Here is a 24,040-nt window from a genome sequence, read left to right as displayed (position 1 = left end):
CTCATCTCTGTATAAATAGCCCTTGTGTTTCAGCTGTCTGTTGTCTGGTATTGTCAAGTGTAATGTTGTTCCTCGTGTTTCTTGTTCTCTGTGTTAACCTGGGATTGTACTTTTCTGTCATTTATTAAAGGGACACTCCACTTTTTTTGAAAATATGCTAATTTTCCAGCTCCCCTAGAGTTAAACATTTGACTCTTACCATTTTGGAATCCATTCAGCTGATCTCCGGGTCTGGCACTAGCACTTTTAGCATAGCTTAGCACAATCCATTGAATCTGATTAGATCATTAGCATCGTGCTAAAAATAACCAAAGAGTTTCGATATTTTTGCTATTTAAAACTTGACTCTTCTGTAGTTACATCGTGTACTAAGAATGACAGAAAATTAAAAGTTGCGATTTTCTAGGCAGATATGCCTCTCATTCTGGCATAACGAATTTGCTGCCTTAACATGGCTGCAGGAGGCGCAATGATATTAAGCAGCAGCTGGAAATAGTCCCCTTGGTATCTTTCAATGGCAGGGAACTATTTCTAGGCAGTGTGTAATACCGCTACGCTTGCTGCAGCCATGTTTTTTCCATGAGCTAGCTCGCCTCACAGCTAACATTTAAATATCTGCACAGATACAGAATAAGAGCTTAAAGGATTAGTCCATTTTCTTAAAAGAAAAATCCAGATAATTTACTCACCACCATGGCATCCAAAATGTTGATGTCTTTCTTTGTTCAGATGAGAAGAAATTATGTTTTTTGAGGAAAACATTGCAGGATTTTTCTAATTTTAATGGACTTTAATAGAGCCCAACATTTAATACTTAACTCAACACTTAACGTTTTTTTTAACGGAGTTTCAAAGGACTATAAACAATCCCAAACGAGGCATAAGGGTCTTATCTAGCAAAACGATTGTCATTTTTGACAAGAAAAATAACAAATATACACTTTTAAAGCACAACTTCTCGTCATGTAGATCCGGTCGTGATGAGCCAGCTGACCCCACGCAATACGTCATGACGTCAAGAGGTCACAGAGGACGAACACGAAACTCCGCCCCAGTGTTTACAAGCGTCTTGAAAGAGGACCATTCCTACATTGTTGTATGTCAACTGATACTAATTAATGTCTTTGTGGCAGTTTATTGTTTAAAATGGTCCGCAAATGTGCGTTTTATATATGTAACACGTGACCTCCCTACGTCACTACGCGTTTACGTTAGGTCGCGCTGGACCGGACCTTAGACGAAAAGTTGTGGTTTAAAAGTACATATTTTTAATTTTTCTTGTCAAAAATGACAATCGTATTGCTAGATAAGACCCTTATGCCTCGTTTGGGATCGTTTATAGACCTTTGAAACTCTGTTGAAAAAAACTGTTAAGTGTTAAGTATTAAATGTTGGGCTCTATTAAAGTCCATTAAAATGAGAAAAATCCTGCAATGTTTTCCTCAAAAAACATAATTTCTTCTCGACTGAACAAAGAAAGACATCAACATTTTGGATGACATGGTGGTGAGTAAATTATCTGGATTTTTCTTTTAAGAAAATGGAATATTCCTTTAACTACAAAGCAGGCACTGCCATCAGAAAAATTAAGGAAGTAAAAAAAAGTTACTTTCCTACCTTGAAATGAGTTTTCCCCCTCTAAAATCTGCTGTGTCTGCAAAGGACAAAACTGAGCTGTAAACCTGGGCAAGTTGAATTACTTAAAAAATTGGAGGAAAGTTGTTGCCTTAAAAAGATGATGTAATGGGAACTAAAACAAGAGTACATTTAACTTAAAATTTCTAGTTCTGTAAGCTTCATTTTTTATTGAGCTCCAAAAACAATATTTGGGTTAACAGTGTATGTGAAGTGCATAAGGTGATTTGTAATCTGATTGAAGAGATTAAAAGTGTTACAACTGTCCCCAGTCTCCCCTATATGGAAACCAAAGCTGCAGAAACACCAATTTTTGTTTCATTTTGTTTTGTAAACTATTGTAGGACAGAAAACGTTATATATTACATGTGATGGAGACAAATTCTCACAATAAAGTGAAATTAAATTAAATTGAGATCAAGGTAATTAATAAGCCAATGCTATCAGATCTAAAATGGAATCAGCGGTAGTCTTCATTCTAGCCTGGAGTGAACAGCCAAATAATTATTACTGTACAATAATTCATGTGAATCAAGATTTAATTTATACTCTTCATCTAAAATTTGTATATCAAACATAAGTTTCAAAATCAAAAACCCTGTAGCTTAGTCTGCCTGTAATGCCATCTGACATTCACATTTTACATCTAATTTGAATCAACCATTTTGCACATCAATGGTTAACCTAAAGTGATGAGTAATGTTCACTTTAGATGCACCACAGAGTTTTCTTGTGTCACATAACTCAACATTACATTGAGTTACAGCAACTCATCATCTCGACAAAATTGTTGAATCAACACCTAAAACTTAAAAATTATAAATTAGTGACTGTGTGCATAAGCTGTACTCTTAAAATATGAGCTATGTTTGCACTTACAGGTATGAAAAATAAAGTTTTTTTCATTAAGGCTTTTTAGTCCGATTGAGCCATAAATCAAATGAATAACTATTTATTTGGTTGCATGCAAATCTATCAAACTTACAAAGTGCATAAGCTAACATTTTGCCTATAGGGCAAACAAATTGTTAGGGCTGGCTCTTTTGGATGCTTTAAAAAGGCAGCTCTGCACACCATTGAACAACCACTATTTCCAGCCGAATCAAGCCCTGAAATCATAACCAGAAACAATGAGCGCGAACAAGATCATTGTTTATACAGGCGAAGGATTTACTGGAGTAAGCGCTGAATTCAGTCAGGGTGTTGCGGTTTTAAAAGATCATGGCTTAGACAAAGTCATCTCATCTTTGAAAGTCATCGGTGCTCCATGGGTCGGATGTTACTTGCCTAATTATGAGGGGAAAACACGGGTGTTTGAGGAAGGAGAGTACCCTACCCTTGAAGACAAAAAGCAATTTTCTTCCCTCAGAAAGATCACACAAAACCTTGAGAATCCTGAAATCCAGCTGTTCATGGATACATATTTTCAAGGAAGAAGCGTGACTCTAAAGGAGGAAACAAATCTTCAGAATATTGATTTTAATGACACGGCCTCCTCCCACAAAGTCAAAAGTGGTGTCTGGGTGCTGTATGAGCATTGTGATCGTAGTGGAAACCAGATGGTTTGCTATCCTGGAGAACAAGTTGATGATTACATCGTCCATGGCTTCAATGATGTCATCAGCCATGCGCGCCCCTTGCTGCCAAAGAAATAAAAGGTCTCATTCAAAATGCTCTTGCAATGGCTTAATATGAACCTGAACCCTTTTGGAAAGCTTTAGACCGGTGGTGGGGAATGTCATGGTAACAAATAAAGGAAACAGCAATTAACATGTCTGCCAAAACTGCATCAGACTGCCATTAAAGAATATCTGTCCCCTGGAGGTGTGCCCTGCCTATGGCCCGAAATGCCCTATAGACAACCCAACACCCTGCAGAGGATAAGCATGTTTGGAGATTCAATGGATGGATGGACATACATCTTAATTTTGCAAATGTTATATGAAATGTTGTATTAATGGCAGTTTTCAGTTTTCACAGATATGTACACACTCAAGGGATCATGTTATTTCCTTTACTCGTCTTTGTATTCAAAGGGTTTTTGGCATTATATTATGCTTTGTGCTAAAGACAAACTTAAAAAATAAAACATACATTACGTGAAAACGCATTGTCTGTATTATTGTCATTAATATAACTCTGGCACTTTTTTGTGCCCTAATCTTGGTCTTGTTTTAAAGAAATCACTCTGAAGGATGTGGAAATAATAATAGCAGTTAATATTTACTATAATAAATAAAAATAAAGCAATAAAGTATAAATTGTATGCATAATTATAAAACAGAAAATGTTTTACACCAGAAACACTAAAAAATAAAGACGTATGCCTTAACTAGCTGTGATCCAAATTTCAACTTAAAATCACAAAAAAATGTAGTTTGTGTCACACATTTAGTGGTTTTACCAACAACAGCCACTAGGTGTCGACGGTTTGCTGCATACTCTTGTCACAAATTAATAACTCAAATTAATTACTCTCACTTTATTATTATTATAACTGCTACCCTTACGAAAATTAACCATGGTTTTACTAAAGATAAAATAAAAAACATGGTTACTGTAGTAAAAGCATTGTAACCACAAAATAACAATGGTTTTGAAAAAACACAGTTAAACAATGGTTATGTTGGGAAAAATAAAATGTATCCATCCGTTTGGCCCAATGGCGGAAACAAATCAGCATGGCAGAAGGATTCTCACACGTTCAGTCTTTTCTGCTGCATACAGATGACGTTTTAGTGTTACACAATTTAGGTATTTTTTTCTGACTCCAAAAGATAACATGTAAAAAATGTGTTATTCGTAATTATGAATCAAATTGATCTTATAGTGGAATTTGGATAAATGTTTTATCATTCTATTTAATCATGTTTAAATTGAACTCATTCATTCGATTACCGATGTCGTATCAGCCCAAACCAGCTGTTTTCTGAAACATAAACTCGACCACACCAGAGGTCTGGCAACATCGGCCACTGTAATCATCTACACACAACTTGATACAAAGACCATACGATGATCAGAGGTCCAAACCAGCGCTGTTTGGCGCTATACCGAATCAAATACTATTAAACAACTTGATTAAAGTAGGGACGATGACCAGAGGTCCTGGCTTATCACCTTATAGCCCACATACAATCACGATTACATATGACTTAGATTAATTATTTAACCCTAACTATCTGTGTAACCAGAGGAAATGGTTGAAGCAACTGCCCCATTCTGACGTGACCTTATTAAAAATACTTACGCATCCACAACCAACAACCTATAACTTAATACAGAACTCAAACTATAACCAGAGGTCCAAGTTGGCGCCATCCAACCTGATATAGCAAACCATAAGAGTCTTATGATAAGACCATATATCAACATCTCTCCTTGGCGTTGGTCCATTGGTTATCGCCTCTCTCCCAGGATTAACCCTGTGGTTTTCTTTCACTCCCGGGCATAGCTCTGTGGTTTATTTTCAATAAAATAATCTGTTACCTGCATCTGAATCACTGACTTTGTCTTTCTTGACAAATAGACTCCAGGGTCAGCAGCTCCGGTGCGTATCTGGTGCAAATCTAACCAGGAGTATATTGATTTTAGGGAACTGATCACATCTGATTTGAGTGACTCAGTTAACATTGAACTCAACTACAGTAAGCAGACAATAAACAGAGTTCAGGTTTAGAAGATTAAGAAACACCTTTAACAATTTCATGGACCTTAAAGTCTGGACCTCAGAAGATAGTAAATGTCAATTTTACAGAAATGCTTGTGCATTTCATTGTGTTTAGATCAGTTGTACACTCTCAGAAGAAAGGTACATGAAGGCAAAATGTTGTCATTGGGGCGGTACCTTGACAAAAAGTACACTTTTGTACCTAAAAGGTGCATTCTGGTACCTCAAATGTACATATCTGTACCAAAATGGAACATATTAGGACCTATTTAAAAGGTACCATCCCAGTGACAGCATTTAAACCTTTATTTCTGAGAGTGTACACTACATCATCACAAATTACAAGAGACAGAGGTAAATAACATAAAGAGAAAAATCACCAGAAAGTTTAACAAGAATCATTGAAAGATGAATGATGCTAAAATGATTCAAAACTTTTTAAAGGACACCAGATCTCAGTCCATCTGAGAGTCTTTGGCAAGAGCTCAAGGTTCATGATTGAAAACTGAAACTTATAACTTGGATGAACGTAAACAATTAATCATAAAGAAATAAGATGAGACCCCTCAAGAGACAAAATGAGCCAACCTATGAGCTACAGTAAAAGATTACTGTCAGTCAGTCACATTACTCACTATTAATTATCAGAGGACTAAAAATGTAAGTCTTGTCATTTATGTTATGTATTATATTTATGCATTTGGCAGACACTTTTATCGACTTACAGTGAATTACAAGCTATACATTTTTATCAGTATTTGTGTTTGCTGTGTTCAAACAGTAAAAGTTATGCTCTACCACTGAGCTTTACAGAAACACATTTATGTTTCTCTGTTTACATATCATGTCTTCAGCAAACCTCATTTAGATTTCGTCTTTGTTCTTTTAGAAGTAATCTGATAATAAACAGTTTTGGTACAGAACATTTCATTGGAAAATAATTTTTCAGATTTCATAATTGTAATTGTAAGTTAATATTAATTTATCATAAAAGTTAGAGTTAACTTACATAAAACAACCACCATTGCACTTAACAAATTAACCAAACAAAATGACTTTTTATGCCATTTTTAACTCTTTATTCTGATTCTGCACATTACAAAAGAATGTGTTATTAATTATTATTAAAGATGTGTAAAGATAATTACTTTTTATTATTCATATTCATAAAGCTTTAGTTTTATTTAGTATTTTATATTCTGGATGTGAATTCATTTGTTGTAATGAACAGGTGAGATGATCAGAGGAGCTGAATTTTTACCTTCATCATTAGGACACGGGCTGAAGAAAGGAAAGATTTTCTCAGTGAAAGTTTGATCAGTGAAAGAGTAGATATGAGACCTGGACTCTACATCATAAAAACAAACCAAACCCTCCTCATAATCCACAAACACCCCGACCTTCTGTGGTTTCACTTTCAGACACAGAGAGACAGAAGGACCAGCACAGGCCAAATATTCATTCTCATTCCTCAGCCACACAGTCCAGAATCCATCTTGAGGAGTCGGTGTGATTCTTCCCTTTCTGTTAACAGATTCTCTGGCCACTCCGAAATCCCAGTTAGTTTTGTCTTTCACCTGAACCTCAAAATAAAATCTCCCTGAGGTGAATCCCTCTTTTCCCAGGACACTGACACAGTAATCAAATCTCTCTGGATTATCTGGGAGTTTATGTTTAATATCTCCATGTTTCACATGTTTTCTATCTTCAGACAGGATGAGATATGGATGAGCTGTATCAGGATCCAGAGTCACATCCACTGAGAGAGAGATGAGAGAATATGAATGAAAATATAAAGATGTTGATGTGTTTATAATAGTAGAGATGAGTTTGTGTATGTAAAGTATTATTGTTAGTGAATGTGAGAGAAGAGTGTAGATCACACATTGTACCTGCATACTGCTGCATCTTCATCAACACTGTCAACACAAATCACAATAAAACATCAGCAAGAGTTTACAGAAGAAACTTTAAAAACACTGAGAGATAACAAGAATCAGTAACTATATCTCAATAGCGGATGATATTTGGGTTTTTCCTTCAATTATCATCACTTTTATACATGAACTTAAAACACTTTTTGTCTAATTTGTTTACTCTGTATATGCATTTTTACAGAATTACTCTTTTTTTCTTAATTTTTCTGAAACATTTCTACAAAGCATAATGTTGAGAATTAATTGAGAGAAAAAGTTTCTTGACTTTTATTCATAACTCATTTTCCTAACAAAAAAAACATTATTTTCATAAAATAGACTTTTAAATGCTAAAAGTAAAAATAAAAAAAAATTAAATTAAATGGAGTTTCATATTTTAGAATTGAAGCTGGTGTCTAATAAAAAAGCAAAACAATAAAACCTCTCAATAAAAACACCTGAGAAAACAGATTTAATGTTATTGCAGAAACACCCATGTGTTTGATGGCAGACACTTAACAACACAAATAATAATTTGTAACTAATATTCACCTACCAGTTTGAGTGAGTTTTTCATTGAGAGTCTCCTGTAGTTTCTCATTGAGAGTCTCCTGTAGTTGAGTCAGAGCTCTCCTCAGAGTCTCCACACTCACATGAGTCTTCATACTGATCTCAGGCCAGTTCTTCATGTCTGGAGCTCTGTAAAGGGATGATGGGTCAATCTACAAGAGAAGAGAGAGAGAAGAAGAAATATGTCAGTATGAGAGAGAGAGAGAGAGAGAGAGAGAGAGAGAGAGAGAGAGAGAGAGAGAGAGAGAAAGAGAGAGAGAGAGAATTTGAATTTCAAAAAACCTTTATTACAAATCAATACAATTTCATAACCTCAAATCAGAAACAACAAAGGAAAAGAAAAAAAATTATATAATAATAGTAACAGAAAAAACAAAAAAATTAAGCCAACATAGGAGCAAAGACCAAATCGTCTTCAATAACCATACACAGAGCTCCTCCATAACACCAAATCAACTCAAAAGAAAGAAGATCATTCATTGCTTTGAAATATCTAAAGTCAACAAGGATCCTATAGATTTAACGGAGTTAAAAAAAAACTGCTAATATATCATAACTCATATCTCGCTCAATTTTGTGCTTCCTGGTAATATAAACAGCCATTTTAGCCTGACCTAATAAAAAGTTCAGAAGTTGACATTTAAAACGCTTTTGCCGCACATATCTGAAACCACAAATAAAAATCCTATTAGAAAAAGTCTCACCAAAACACAGAAATAAATTCTGTAAAACAGTAAACAAAGGCTCAAGTCTAAAACATTGCAAGAATGCATGAAAAACAGTTTCTCTCTGCCGACAAAATGGACAATCGTGACTAACATCAGGGTTTAAAATAGAAATAAAAGCATTTTCTGCAATTGCACCCTGTAAAATTCTCCACTGTAAATCTCCAAGCTTCTTAATTAATGGTGACTTGTACAACGCTCTCCATTCAGGGTTTTCACCCTCTTTTAAATTTAAAACAATTCGGCAAGGAGTATCCACTTTATTATTTAAAAACATTCTGTTCAGAGATTTGACACAACTTTTATACAATTCTTTCCCAGAATCTGACTTCGACCCAATTAACATCACATCCTTACAGTACAAAAACACACCTTTACAATCCTCTAACTTTGGAAATAATTGTAAATCAGGAAAAGGATCATGGCAGTTTGGAGTAATTAACCCCTTAAAAAAGTCCTCCAACAAATGGATTTCTTCAGCTGTAAGAGCAGCACTCCATAATTCAAGAAGCTTTGCCACTGTACGTTTTGAGTGAATGCCCAGCTGATCAGCAACTAAGTCAACACTTTTAAAACCTTCTCCAGCTAAATGTAGTAGACGCCCAAGAGTTGTTATTTTAGACGAAAGAAGTATTCCATTGAGTGCAGGACAAGGTCCCTCATGAGATATATCCAAGCGCGAACCACAAATTAAAGGTTCTTGTAATAACCAGTATAGAGAATGTATGCTGCAGGGTCTCTGCACAGTGAACAAGGCCCAAACCTTAAAAACATTACGATAAAACATTGGTAGCTTGGATAAGTCCATATTTTTAGGGTCCAACCAGAACAAAGACATGTCCATTTCCAGACTTTCAAAAGACCGCAAAATCATAAAAGCAATAGACTTCCAGTTCGAGTCTGCTGGTCCAGTCAAAAGTGTCTGTACAAATTGAAGCCGAAAAGCTGCAACCCTACTCTGCAAATGCATGAGTCCATGACCACCCTCCTCCTTGGGTAAATACAAAACTGCTTTTTGAACCCAATGCATTTTATCCCAAAAAAAAATCAACCAAAATAGACTGAATCTTAAACAAAAAAATTGGTGGAGGATCCACACACACCAACCGATGCCAGAGAGAGGACGCTAACAAATTATTAATAATTAAAATGCGTCCCCTATAAGACATTTTTGGGAGTAAAAATTTCCATTTATCCATACGACCTTTAATTCTTTCTACAGCCCCTTCAAAATTCTTCTGTACAATCGTTTCATTACCTAAAAATACTCCAAGATATTTAAAACCATCCCTAGTCCATGTTAACCCATCTGGAAGAACTGGTTCTCCATTTAACCATCTCCCAAGCAAAAGGGCTTCACTTTTAAACCAATTTACTTTAGTAGAAGAACACACTTTGAAATCTCTTAACAATTTTAAAAGCAAATCAACATCTTTCTGACAACTTATAAAAATAACAACATCATCAGCATATGCCGATAATTTAAACACATTTAAACATTGTGGAATATGCAAACCACGCAAATCAGCTCTTACCTTATTTAAAAATGGCTCAATTGCTAGGGCATACAGCATACCTGACAAGGCACACCCCTGCCTAACACCTCTAAAAACCTTAAAAGGAGCGCATAAGTCACCATTAATTTTTAAAATACTCTCGACGTCACTGTACAAAACCTTGATCATAGAAATAAACTTAGAACTGAAGCCAAATGCCTCTAACACATCCCATAAATAATTATGCTCGACTCGATCAAAAGCCTTTTCTTGGTCAAGTGACAATAAACCAATATCTAAGTCGAGACTTTTACCAAAATCTAAAACATCCCTAATAAAAGATATGTTATCAAAAATTCGTCTACCAGGTACACAATAGGTCTGGTCAGGATGGATCACCTGCTCCAAAACTTCTCCGAGTCTATTAGCCAGAGCCTTAGAGAGCAACTTGTAGTCATTACACAACAAACTGACTGGTCTCCAATTCTTAATGTCATTTAAATCTCCCTTCTTTGGCAGCAAGGTGAGAATCGCTCTACGGCAACTTGTGGGTAGCCGCCCCCTGGCTAGGCTTTCCTTGAGCACCTCTAATAAATCGGGCCCGACTTCCAGCCAAAAAGACTTGTAAAAGTCGATTGACAACCCGTCGATTCCCGGTGCTTTCCCACATTCCATGCCTCCAAGAGCTTTTTCCAACTCCTCCAGAGTTAAGGCTTTGCTGAGAGCAGCATTAGCTTCTTCAGATAGCTGAGGCAAGTTTTCAAGGAAGACATTATCAGTTTGTTCGTGCATGAGCTCATTTTTATACAGTTCCTCATAGAAACTGACTGCTCTTTTTCGAATTTCAGAGGGGTCTGACAACAGAACTCCCTCATCAGAACGTAGGGCATGTATAAACCTCTTTTGCCCATTTTTTTTCTCCAAATTAAAGAAAAATTTAGACTGTGCATCCATCAATTCTAACCAGAGCTCCTTGTGCAACTGTATCTAGCAATTTTCCTAGAACATTTTTCTTTTTATTAAAAGAGTCAATATAAGTCAAATTACCTGTACTATCAGCAAGCATCTGAAGCTCTACTAGTTCTTTCTCAACTGTTTTCATTGAACGGGTTATGTCTCTGGTGACGTTGAGAGTATATTGTTGGCACAACTGTTTAATTTGCACCTTTGCAACATCCCACCACTGCTGTAAACACTGAAATGAAGATTTTGTGGCTCTAAATTGTTTCCAAAATTCTTTAAACACATCTTTGAAATGCTTATCACATAATAAATTACTATTAAAATGCCAGTAGGCGCTTTTTGGCTTTAGAGAACTCAGTGATACAGCACACTGTAACAAACTATGATCAGAGAAAAACACTGGACAAATTTAACAATTCCTAAAAAGATTAAGCTGGTGCTTAAAAACATAAAACCTATCCAACCTTGCCAGTGAAATTAAACCATCATACGCATGAGCCCAAGTATATTGCCTTTGAAAACCATGAAAATTTCTCCAAACATCAACAATCTCATGAGTTTTTACTAATTGAATAAGACGTTTCTGTGAGGCCATGTGTGGTTCAACATGATTCCTATCAAGGATACTCTCTGTACAATTAAAATCCCCCCCTAAAAATAAATAATACTCAGGATCACAATTACATAACACACTACTCAAAGTATCTAGAAAAATCATTCTTTCCAGAGCATTGACTGGGACATACACACAAATAAAAATAAAAGAATAATTTTCATACTGAGCAACAACTTTCAAGAGCCTGCCTTTTACAATCTCATCAACCTGATAAGAACAGGGAAAAAAACTCTTAGAAAATAAAATGGCAACCCCACCACTGGTTGAAGTCAAGTGGCTTAAAATAGATAACCCATCAAATTCTCTAGCCCAGTCAGTACTATTCACTACATCACTGTGTGTTTCTTGAGCAAACAGTACATCAATTCTCTTTTGTTTCATTAACTCGTATAACTGAAATCTTTTAGCAATATCTCTGGCCCCATTCACATTTAAAGAAGCCACATGAAATTCTCCCACAAAGAAAAAAGAAAAAAAATTAAAAAGAAAAAAACAAAACAAAGACAACAAAAAAGAAAGAAAAAGGGAGATGAAATCTATGTGCTGTCATTACTAGCATTGAGCCTTGATTGAGAGTTAAGTTTGGCAAGAATTTTCTTTAGCCGAAACACTTCCTGTTTAGTAAAAACACCATCACTCTTAAAAACTTTTGCCTTTTCAATAAACTGCAACACATCAGGGAAATATTCCTCAATTCGAACTTTCCTGGCGTTTTTTGTCACCTTAAGAAAGGATTTTATATCCTCCACAGTATAAGTTCAACTTGAAAAACCACCCGGAGGTAAACTACAAGAAATACTGCACTCAGAAGCATCACTCTCACTCCCTGTGTCAGAGTGACTCACGTCACAATTATCTGATTTTTTAGCTTGTTTACCAACATTTTGCTGTTTTAATCTTCTCTTTTGTGGTGCTTTAAAAGCAACATCATCTGAATCCATCATAGAAAACTGATCTTCCCCTATATAAGAAGGAATTTGCTCTCCAGCTATGACAGGATTACCATGGTTTTGCGCTTCATTCATCTGAGCCGGCACTGACAAATCAGTCCCCTCAGAATCTCCGTCTATCTTTGCGTCAACCGCAGCCTCCTTTCCCTCATCATTAGACATTTCAGTTGACATTGCGACTGTTACAGGTGCTTTTGGTAGCGCTTTATGATGTGAACTTGTGCTTGGAGCCTCGGCAGTAGTATTAACATTCTGCCTCTCGTCATCGCGCGCAACATTGACATCTTCGCCATTAACCGGTAACCGGTTTTTATCCGGTTGATTTACTCTACCCGGACAAGCGCGGATCAAATGACCCGATTCCCCGCAACCAAAGCATTTCATGTTATTTGTGGTAACAAAGATAACATAATTGAATTCGTCCTGACGAAAATTTAAAGCCAGGTCAAGTTCATCCAAGTTGTCTTGCAAAATCATATAAACATAACGCCTGAATGACACAACATGTTTCAACAGCGGAGACTTACAACCGATTGGAATCATTTTTATCAGAGAAACAAGTTTGCCATAGCGAGAGAGCATTCCAGATAGAACTTCATTTGGTATGAAAGGTGGCACATTGGAGAGAGTTACTTTTTTCGAGGGAGTAGAGAGAGGGAGCACTGGGGTAAAAATACCACTAATCACTACACCATTTTCTACTATCTGATTCACTAAATTAACACTTTTTAAAAACAGCACAACCGCACTGTTCATACGGGATGCAGACAGGATATTTTCAGTACCAATCACTTCACCTACAGCCAGACTACATTCTTCCACACCCACACCTGTGTCTATTTTAACACCATGACGCCGTGTCAGGAAACCAAAGTTTCCGCTATCTGGGGCAGCCATGCTCCTGATACGGAACCCGGAGCAAACGCTCCGATCAGTTATAAACTTTTAATCCTCCCAATCTAAATGAACATAAACAATATTCAAGAATAGGAAAGAAAAGATAGAAAAGGTAGCACTCACACCTGCACCGCAAACACCAAACGCTCACTCAACGCTCCGCCCACTCAACGCATACGCACAGAGAGAGAGAGAGAGAGAGAGAGAGAGAGAGAAAGAGAGAGAGAGAGAGAGAGAGAGAGAGAGAGAGAGAGAGATTGACCTGTATGATATGAAGATGATCTTCACTGTGTGTGATCTTCTCCAGAAGCTCACTGTCTCTCAACTTCAGCTCAGCGATCTCCTGTTCCAGATCTTTAATGAGATCTTCATCCTGTTTCTCTTCTGCTTTCAGTTCGTCCTCCATCATCTCCAGCAGCTCAGTCTGACATCTCTCAATGGATCTGATCAGATCACTGAAGACCTCAACACTCGCTGCTTTCTCCTGCTCTCTGCTTCTCTGAGAAATCAGTTTTTCATTACAATTCATCACCTTTATTTATAAGACAAATCAAAACATTATCATCCATCAAATATTTCACATCTTCAACTCACTTTTCTGAGTTCTGCTGAGTGTTTGATGTCTTGAATCTTCTTGATTCTCTTCTGGATCATCTGCTGAATGTCTGTCTGTGTCTTCATCAGTTGAGTCTATAGACAGACACATTTGATCATCTTCTGATAAAAGATCATGTTGTTTGAATATGTATAACAGATGAATAAAGCATGTATTAATGTTGTTATGAACTCGTACCTTCTTCTCTTTACTCTCCTCCTCTAGAGGAACAGTGTTGTGATTCTTGTGATCTCCATCAGTACAAAACACACAAACACATGTCAGATCATCTCTACAGAAGAGCTCCAGAGGTCTCTCATGTTTCTCACATATATAGTCCTTTATATTCTCCACAGGATCCAGCAGTTTGTGATTCTTTAAATGAAATTTTTCATGAAGGTCCAGGTGAGTTTTACAGTAAGACATCTGACACATCAGGCAGGACTTCATGGCTTTCAGTTTTCTTTCATCACAGATGTCACAGAGGACTTCAGATCTTCTCAGACTGAACTTTTCTTTAAAGATCAGCGTGACCTCTCTAAGTGTTGTGTTGATCTTGAGCTCTGGTCTTTTACTGAATGTTTCTTTACAGTATGGACAGCTGTAGATCTGACTGTTGTCCCAGCACTGTTTCAGACAGATCCTGCAGAAGTTGTGTCCACATGGAGTGCTGACTGGATCACTGAACACATCCAGACACACACAACACTGAAGCTCTTTAGACAGAGAAACACTGGAGGATGACAAAACTGAAAAACACAGAGAGAAATTGTATTTTTCTTTAACTGACAGGTTGTACATTACGGAGTAAAAACATTTAATTATACATACATACACATTTTACATATTAAAATTAATATTTATTAAATTTTGTATTGTTGACTTACTTGGATGTTCCTCCATACTCTTTCTTCTGGTCCGTCTTGGTTTTGGTGATGTTGGTGAAGATTCTGCCATTGGTCGTTTTTTTTAAAGCTTTTCAGGAAACAATCACATCACAAATCACATCTGACACTTACTTTATCAACTGTGTTTAGTTTAGTAAGACCTGTAACATTTTTCCCTTTCATTAAAAAACAAATTAAAAACACAAGATATTAAAACTGCAATTTTTAAAGACAAATTTAAATGTCTACATATCTGATGTCTTGTTATAAAATCATCATTCTTATTGTTTAATGTGATTTTCATCTGCTGTTTTTCATTCTGTCTAAAGTCCACACACTGTACTTCCTGTTTCTAAAGTGTTAAGTCTTTAAATAAAAACACTAAACTTTGACTTATAATAGCTATAATAAATAACATAGTCTACATTTATTAACAGTCTCTTAACATTTTGGTGTAGATCAACTAGTTTAACTTATGCATTAATCAGACTTTGTCTAATGTGTTCTAGTTAGACTTATAAACCCTACTGAACCAGAAGACTAACATTAGAAACATAGATATGTATATAAAGGCTAGATGGCTCGTCCGCGCTGATGGCCAATTGAGTTGAACGTCCGCATTTTGGCGGCCATCTTAGGACAGGGCGCTCGCTCACTCGTAGCATTGAGTTTTAATGATGCAGGTACTTTTAAATGACCATAACTTGCTTAATTTTTTACCGATTTTCAAACGGATTGGTTTGTTATAAACGTCAAAGATGTACCTATGACACTGAATACGTATACTAAAAATAAATAAAAAATTCATGAAACATGTTAAAGCATCCATAATTATAGCCACGTTAATAACGTTTGTAAAAAACCAAACCGTTTGTAAATCCGTCAAGAATTCAGCAAGTTACGAGCATTTTAGTTGGCGTATGTCACTCACCTTCCGTCCACAGCAGCAGGGAGCAGCACTATGGCAGCACTGACCTAAGATGGCCGCCAAGTGACGACACAGCTGACTCCGCCTTGAGCCATCTAGCCTTTATATACATATCTATGATTAGAAACTTGTTCAGAGAAATTTCTCATATATTTTCATCATGTTACCTGTGAATGAGTCTCAAATGTGTTCATGTACAGCTTTAAAAGTCTCAAATATCTTCTTTCTTGAAGAGATAAGAGTTTAAAAGCTTGCAGCTTGTTGATCGTCAATATAGGCCCTGTCCCAAATGGCACACTCCGGACTTGTGGTCCTCCTCAGAGTCCACACTTTGATGACATCACGTAGTCCAGACTTTAGGGACCCTTGATGTGAGTCCACGTGGGTGCACCGGAGTCGTATTTTGGGACAGACTCGAGCATCACCCCGGAAATAGGAAGAGAGGTTGCCCGTCAGCGTGAACTCCTCCCTTCCGTCGCCTGATTGGTCTGATTGCCCTTTCGCAAGGACTTCTGGGTTGGCAAAGTGCGCGAAGCCTGCTGCAGTGCGGGCTTCGCTGAAGACCGCATCAAGGGGGCAAAGGAGGCGCTGATGACCACACTTCAAAGCGTAAAAATGACAGATGGGACACCCTACGGACTCGTAGACTAAGCGAGAACGCGCAATTTAAGGCCACAAGACCGAAAGTCCACATGAAGTGCGCCATTTGGGACAGGGCCTTAGTTTCATTTTCACTCAAAGCTGTCACTAGCTGATGATGTCATAGCTCCTCCCACATTTCCTCTTACATATGGGCATGACGTAAATGTGTTTGTGTTTGAGATGTGTTTTGTGTGAAAAGTTTATATACAGATTCAATTTAGATTATCTGAAATGTTAATATATTTGTATTAGAAGATTTATAAAATCATGCCTCGATCAGAATCAAGAGGCATCAGATTTATATGTTCACACACAACAGTGATCAGATTTAAAATAACATCATGACTTGAAATAAGATGAATATTATATTAAAACATAGACACTGAGCAGTAAAATATTTTCTCATTGTTGAAACATTTTATTAAAAACAGAATTAAATTCTGTGTGAAAGATTTGTAAAATGTATTTTTTAGAGACAATGTGTAAAACATTTTTTTGTTGGTTTAGGTAAATTAAAATTATTTTGAATAGGAAAACGTTTATAATACACAACATGCGTCACAGTGAGGGCATGAAAACAAACTCTAGCTTATAAACACATTACAGTTTTCTAATGTGTATATAAGTGTGTGTATTCGTTGCAAAACAAGATAACTCCGTTTTTTTTTATTTTTCAGAAATCTTGTTTTTTGGTTGTGCATTCCAATTAATATAAATTCAACTGCAGTTGGTTTGTTTTGATTTAAACCTTCATAACTTAAAAAATACAGCTAAGTAGCACCATAAAACAAAATAATAACATGATAACGTAATAATAAACATGTTTTGACAAAAATGTTAAAAACGGATTTATCTTATACATATATTTATATGACAAGTGAAATACAAGATACATAATTGATTAACGTAAATACAAATAAAAAGAATAGGCCTACAAACTGAATTTTTTCCAGGGTTGTGATCTCACAGCATTGAATGTTTGTCTTGTGTGTTACAGATAAACTTGTGTTTAAATCCAGATGTATACATTTAGTTTATCTCTATATCATCCGTCAGGTGTAGTGGTCTCATGCTCCACCAGAGGTCACTGCACTCCATCTTACGCGGGTTTCACACCACAAGCGAGAGCTGCGCAGGAGGAGAGCGTTTGCTGCGTTTGTCCGTTGTCCTTTCACACCAGCTGCGTTTGCAGCGCATACTGTGCAGTTTAATAACAGTAGCTATAAAAATCTCAAGTTCACATTACTTTATTTTACACGCATTTATGAGCAAAACCTCTTTCAGTTGCTTTTTGACTGTCAGTGTAATTTATATAACTGTGATTTGTTTAATCCACATTGTTTTCGTGCTGTTCTGGTCAGTGTAATGACAGATATAGACAAAAAACACAATTATAGACATAAAAAGCCTATAGCACATTATTAAATCTGTTTCTCTGAAGTTTTACGATAAAATAATAAAAACACTAAATTATTGACAGCATGAAGCAGTTGATCGTGTTTCCCTTCAACAGTTTAAGCATAAGATTTAGATTTATAGATGTATCTGTTTCTCTGAAGATTATTTAAGATAGATGAGGACTCATTTAGTGCTGGGCAGATGGTGAATGACAACGCAGTCTTCAGTGTGTTTTTAAATATTTCATTGCTTTCTTTTAAATTGCTCAAAGTCATAACTGTTTTAAACACACTTGCCGTCAAATTCGTGGTTTTATAGTAAAATGACACTTTTTTGCATCAATCCACGACCATTTAAACCATAAACAAAGCACTGTCACTTTAATTGAGCGTGAGCAGCGCAGCAAAAATAGAGCCGACACCGAAACGATTGCAGCACTGTTGCTTCAGCGACGCTCCTGCTACGTGAGCATGCGCTGCTCACCCGTGCGGTGTACATGCTTTAACTTGTTAATGTAGAGGTCCAAGAAATAAATGTGCATAAACATATAGAAAAACAGACACCCCATAAAATTAAATGGTAGAATGGTTTAGTACATGTACCTGATTCTGTTCTGTGTAGTATGGACTCATTAATGTGTTTTTGGACTGATCCTTAAATTGTTATTATCTTTGCCGCCTGTAGAGGGCGCCTAGCGCTTCTGAGTAATAGAGGCTGCAGAGCTCAGGTCAGAGTTCATTAAACATTGCAAGAGCTCAGCAGCATAAACGTGTCTCTCTTATTTCTCTACAGGGCTGCGTTCAGCCCCGACAAAACGTTGCACAACGTTTATTAAACTGAAACGGTGATGCATTGAACACCCTGTTGTGATGACGCAAGAGTTGCAACTACGGTAGCTGAGAGGCCATTCTTTGTGTTCTTTTTTAAATGTTTCTAAAGCCTGATGAAATCGTTATAAATGTGTGTTTAATACTGTAAAATACCCTCGATGTTACAATCACTGACCTTGCCGTCCAAAATGAAAGACAACATTCCAACTTGAACCCATTGAGAGAGCTGTCTCTTTACTATCGCGTGGTTTTATACATCTTGCCGCTGATTGGGCTGACATTTCTGACACACCCACCAAACAAGAGAAAACGCTTCTAAAACCTGTTGCATTCCGTTGCACACCGTTTCCAGGAAACATGTCGTTCAACCCGGAAACCGTAGCAAAACGTTGCGCACCGGTGTGAGATTGAACATGCCCCAGGTGAGCAAAAATATGGTTTGTCAATCATTTAAAATGAAACTAAATGAGTCTTGATGTTGTTGTGATATGTTTGAGAGCATAAAACTGCAATTACGTTTGTTTAAAAAAGGTTATTTAGTTAGTTTTGTCAAATTCATAATTAAATTGTGTAATCCACGAATTAATATGCACAGAAACTATCAAATATATGCAAGTATATACACAAAATGAGTTCATGAATGTGTTAAAAGAGTTTTATATATGGATTGTGAGTTTAAAGGGATGTGTATATGATTTAATGTGTATTTGAGTCTGAGCCAAAATGGTGGTGTGTGTATTTGAGTTAGAGCCAAAATGGCGGCGCCCATGTGACAAATAACGTGAAACAAAATGGCGTGTTTAAAGCCTGTTTAATGAAAAGAGGACATTGAAATCCATGTTTTGTTAATGATTATGAGAACTGTGAATATGTGAGTAAAATAAAGGGAAACATTTGTGATATAAATCGCAATATATAATGTGAATGCGATGATAAATATGATATGATGTGAGTATTTACAGTCATCCAGAATATACAATGTAATGTATTTTTCACATTGATCCTCTATTGACTTAAAGGAACAAATACGGACTTTAAAAATACAATTGATTTGAACACATGGACATTTAAATACATAGTTGATAAGAAATTTATTTTCTTTATTTGTGTTACTGTGTTCTTTATCTTGGAAATGAATAGATGTTATTCATGTTGACCTTATTTGATAGAAAACAGAGAAAGGAAAGAAAGGTCAGAGTTCATTAAACATTGCAAGAGCTCAGCAGCATAAACGTGTCTCTCTTATTTCTCTACAGTGAATTCATTCAACTTGCCCCTCTGGGTTTCTCGGGCCTGGAGCGGGTAACATTAACATGGGCGCCAAAAAAAGACATCCCCTGTCATCCATACTACATCTTCTGTTACGGATGAGGACAGAGGCACCGGATCCACACAAGTTATCCACCACATAAACAAACAAAGTATCCACAAAATCAGCAGAAAATCCACATGCAACGACTGACAAAAGACAACTGGAACACTGCCTGGTTTATATACACATGAGAAAACAATCAACATGAGGACCAATGGACCCTTTTACAACCCACGTGATCAAATAGCCTGCGCGCGCATGTAGGCAACAGAAGTGGTTTTATTCCCCATTGGTTCTAACGTGTTAGCACTTTCTCTGTCTGTGTTGCTTCACTGCGGATTCTTACCATACTTCCGTTGCCAAACTGCACGCGCATACTCTGCCACGTCATCATTGTGTACAAAGAGTAAAAGGGTCTATAGAACTACACAGAACTACAAACATGGCAGACAGAACACAAAACTTCAAAATAAGAGTACAGGACCGGGAATACAGAACAGGAAAAGTCCATAAAACAGAACAAAAACGTGACAGTCTATGTGATCTATGAATCTGGACATTTCAGTTTGATATAATTTTACAGTAAACATTTACTTCACTCCATGGCAGAGATGTTTATTTATAAAATGGTTTGTGTGTTTCCCAGAAAATCTAACAAATAATACAATTATAGGTTTAAGGATTTGATGGGAATACATGCAGGTGTGTAACTCAGAAAGAGGAACGAAACAGTTCATTGTGTAAAAGTAATTTTGAGTTCATACAGTCAGATGGTGGCAGTGTTTTGTTTTTTGGATCTGTGCAGTTCATTAATTCATTATTAACAAGTGTTATGATAAACTGATGAATGACAATGCCTGTATTCTTCATATCTGTGTTATAGAAACTGTTAAATATATGAAGAGAAATCAGCGGCAAACTTGAGAGCCTGTAGATTTAAAAAATGTTTTAAGTTTTAATATTTTGCACATATTTACATTTGTTTTAAAGTCCAGGTTTACAATATAACCCCAAATAACAACAACCTTTCAAATCTGTCACTGCAATTTTATATCTTTGTCTTCTGACTTTTGCTGCTTTCCTGATTAACCTGCTGCAAAACTAACTTGTGCACTGGTAAAAGTCTACGGTTACTATCATACTATCCCTGAGATACTGGAACGAGACATTGCGTCAGCTGACGCTATGGGGAACTCCTCCCTCTTCTGGTTTCTCTGAAGCTTTATTGAATAACACTAGTGTTCCCTGAGAACGGTCTCTCGACATGCGTCAGCTGATGCTATGGTAGATTGTATCCAATCACGTCGTGAGATCAGCGAAGGGCAGCCACACTGGAGGCATAATTCCAATGCTGTTTTTGGTGCATGTTTTTCAGCAGGGACAGAGGTTCTTTTGGACATTTCAAGCTTAAACTGATATGTTATGTAAACAGCACACAAGTTGATGAATGAAAGTCAAACACAAAGAAGGAAAGATTTCATCTGATGTCTGTATATAAAGAGAACTTCAGTGGACACATAAAGAGTCTTAAAACACAGCCTCCTTACTTCTGATAATGTTTTATTTTCACACCTAAAATTTACCATAATTAAAATTTGCTGATTAAATCCATTAAAATATCGTCTTTGGTTTTAATAAATATATTAAGTGGATTCTAGACATACCATGTTTAAAATCAACCTATGTAAACTTGACTTATTTGAGTTGGGACTACATAAATAATTTGTGCTGTATTAAAGCAATATTGCTATAAAACTGGGTGAGAATTTCCAGTCCCCATCATGCTTTGCATGACACTGAATAGAGTAAATAACAAAATAAAAATGATTATTTTATGCATTTTATTAAAGATAAGAAAACAGGCGGACTTATTCCTTCGTAGTTCGGACTGGCAAGTTCAGACTCGGAAGAATGAACTCCCGAAGCCGGAAGGACGCGACTCCGGTTATATTGCAAATGGAACTGCAGAGTACTTGAGGTCGTCATTCAGTTTAAATCAATACGTGCAGTCCTGGCTTTTCTTATTTTAATGTATTTTTTAAAGAAATGGAACATACACAACCATATAAAATGTGATATAAAACACAACCATTTATTTTAATACTACACGTATACTTATACTAAAAAAACTTTCTACAACATGAAATAAACACAAAAAAAACATCCAGTTAAAGTAAAGCGCAGTAACTCACTACAGTGTTAAGATCATATAGAAAATATATCATTTAAGTTATGAAACTTAACTTTAGCATCAGTTAAAAGAATAATAACAAATATCAGACTTCATATGAATAATAAAAAGAAATAAATTGATGAGACAAAATGTTGCCAGTTAGATATATCCAAAGGGAAAATTTTGACCATCAGACACCAGAGGACAGAACAGCTGCACTGAGACAGCAAAAAATTTGCCAAGATGAGGCTGCTCTCGTCGGTTTATATGCCGCTGACCACCCGCTGATTCCCTGGAACTCACATATCCAAAAGCAAATTGTAATATAGGCGCTATCTTTACTAACTGACCACATATTTGAAGTTTATTCATCAATATTCTGGACTAAACAGCTCCTAAAACTACATTATATGGATTTGGAACAGTACTTGGGCCACGACTGATGACGTTTTACAAGTCCACAAGAACACAAATACAGACAAGAACGCAGGGCCATATTAACACTTCGTTATACCCTGGGCAACAATATTCAAGGGCCCCATCATCATGACTCCAGGATCACCATAATATGGTCATATACAGAATATATTAGTGTAATATACAGTAAATATACTCAATACTTCAAATTCTAACTGTCATCGGATTTATTTTGATGTATAAATATTTAAATGCTCATACAAATGCACTACTATGTCCCCTATCAAAGACATTCACTTACATATGATGGTATGAAAACAAAACACATCAGCATCTGTATAATCTCCGAAGTGTACTCATAAACACATAAACTGAATGTGTTATCAACATGTCAGTTTATTATAAGAAAAAAAGACTTTAAAGAGTAACTAAACCCTAAACCAACTTTTTTTAGTTAATGATCTGTAAGAATGATGCTTTATTAGTGCTGTTCATTGATTTTAGTAAGTTTTTTGACATTTGGATATAAAGTGTTTCAATACTACAATATATGGTGTAAAAACGTCTGAGTGCTGCCCTCTTCAGGTTGAACGGTGGCTACTGCAGTTTAATTTTCCTATTGGATGTTGGGTCCAAGAAATAACTCGTGATGTAAGCAGGTTCAAGCTCACCACGCCCTTGTTACGATCTCACCACACACTTAGTTCGTCCCCTCTATCTCCGTTGGGATCTGCCCACTTTTCTTGCATTTTTCAAATATTGCAGTGGGTGGAGTCAGGCTCTGACCAGGGGTTTAGTTACTCTTTAACAGCCAACAGGTTTACAGCTGGGGAAACTGGACTGATTTTTAGACTGGTTTAGTGTTAATCAACATCTAACTCAAGGCCAAAAGTTACTCAACTGTTAATTAAAATTAAATAAACTGTTTACAAGTATTATTACAAGACCATCATGTAGCCTAACATTAGACACCCAAACCAATGGAAATGATAATTTGCAAGACTGAACTGAACTGAACATCAACGCAGACATGAATTTCCTCACAGAAGTTTAAGATCATATACATCTTGAACGTAGATATATAAATGAACACAGAGAAGGGAAGTTTAACACTACACTGTAAAAAATGCTTGTGAAATCTACAGTAATTAACTGTGTTCATGCACAGCAAATAACTGTAATAAAGTTCACTATGGATTACAGTGCATTCAGTGTGAAATCACAGTAGTGTTTTCGAACTGTAAAAATCACAGTAAAAAGGTATGTGCTGTAGAAAATCATAGTGAATAAAATATCCTGCAAAGATTCACAGTAACCAGCAATGTACTGTAGAGACTCACAGTAACCAACATTGTACTGTAGAGACTCACAGTAGGGGTAAGCAGGAGCGAAAGTACCATTTTTCAGAAAAACTTAATTT

The 24,040-nt window shown here is 36.3% G+C and overlaps 2 protein-coding genes across 2 annotated transcripts; one reads left to right on the top strand and one right to left on the bottom strand.

The window, feature by feature from the left end:
* Positions 1–2,765: 2,765 nt before the first annotated feature.
* LOC141280599 (epidermal differentiation-specific protein-like) lies at positions 2,766–3,290 on the top strand. The gene has a single exon (XM_073811736.1). The coding sequence runs from the start codon at positions 2,766–2,768 to the stop codon at positions 3,288–3,290; it is 525 nt and encodes a 174-aa protein (XP_073667837.1).
* Positions 3,291–5,759: 2,469 nt separating this feature from the next.
* LOC135783464 (E3 ubiquitin-protein ligase TRIM39-like) lies at positions 5,760–16,559 on the bottom strand. The gene is made up of 8 exons (XM_065294197.2): positions 16,016–16,559; positions 14,921–15,008; positions 14,232–14,782; positions 14,033–14,128; positions 13,701–13,937; positions 7,778–7,943; positions 7,198–7,224; positions 5,760–7,064 (listed from the first exon to the last, which is right to left on the bottom strand). Exons 2-8 carry the CDS (start codon positions 14,988–14,990, stop codon positions 6,517–6,519), a joined length of 1,695 nt encoding a protein of 564 aa, XP_065150269.1. The 5' UTR covers positions 14,991–15,008; positions 16,016–16,559; the 3' UTR covers positions 5,760–6,516.
* Positions 16,560–24,040: the final 7,481 nt, after the last annotated feature.

Source organism: Paramisgurnus dabryanus, chromosome 2, assembly GCF_030506205.2.
Source record: "Paramisgurnus dabryanus chromosome 2, PD_genome_1.1, whole genome shotgun sequence".
NCBI classification, from domain to species: Eukaryota; Metazoa; Chordata; class Actinopteri; order Cypriniformes; family Cobitidae; genus Paramisgurnus; species Paramisgurnus dabryanus.
Note: the sequence above shows the minus strand (reverse complement) of the source record. Positions and strands in the feature narration are given on the sequence as shown.

What these genes read in the sequence shown, in the direction of transcription:
- LOC141280599 (XM_073811736.1), top strand. Translation starts at nt 2,766, where the DNA reads ATGAGCGCGAACAAGATCATTGTTTATACAGGCGAAGGATTTACTGGA.
- LOC135783464 (XM_065294197.2), bottom strand. Translation starts at nt 14,990, where the DNA reads ATGGCAGAATCTTCACCAACATCACCAAAACCAAGACGGACCAGAAGA. An exon ending in ACTCAGCAGAACTCAGAAAA is followed by an intron (nt 13,938 to 14,032) that starts GTGAGTTGAAGA and finishes CTGATTTCTCAG; the next exon opens with AGAAGCAGAGAGCAGGAGAA. An exon ending in GAAGATGCAGCAGTATGCAG is followed by an intron (nt 7,065 to 7,197) that starts GTACAATGTGTG and finishes TCTCTCTCTCAG; the next exon opens with TGGATGTGACTCTGGATCCT.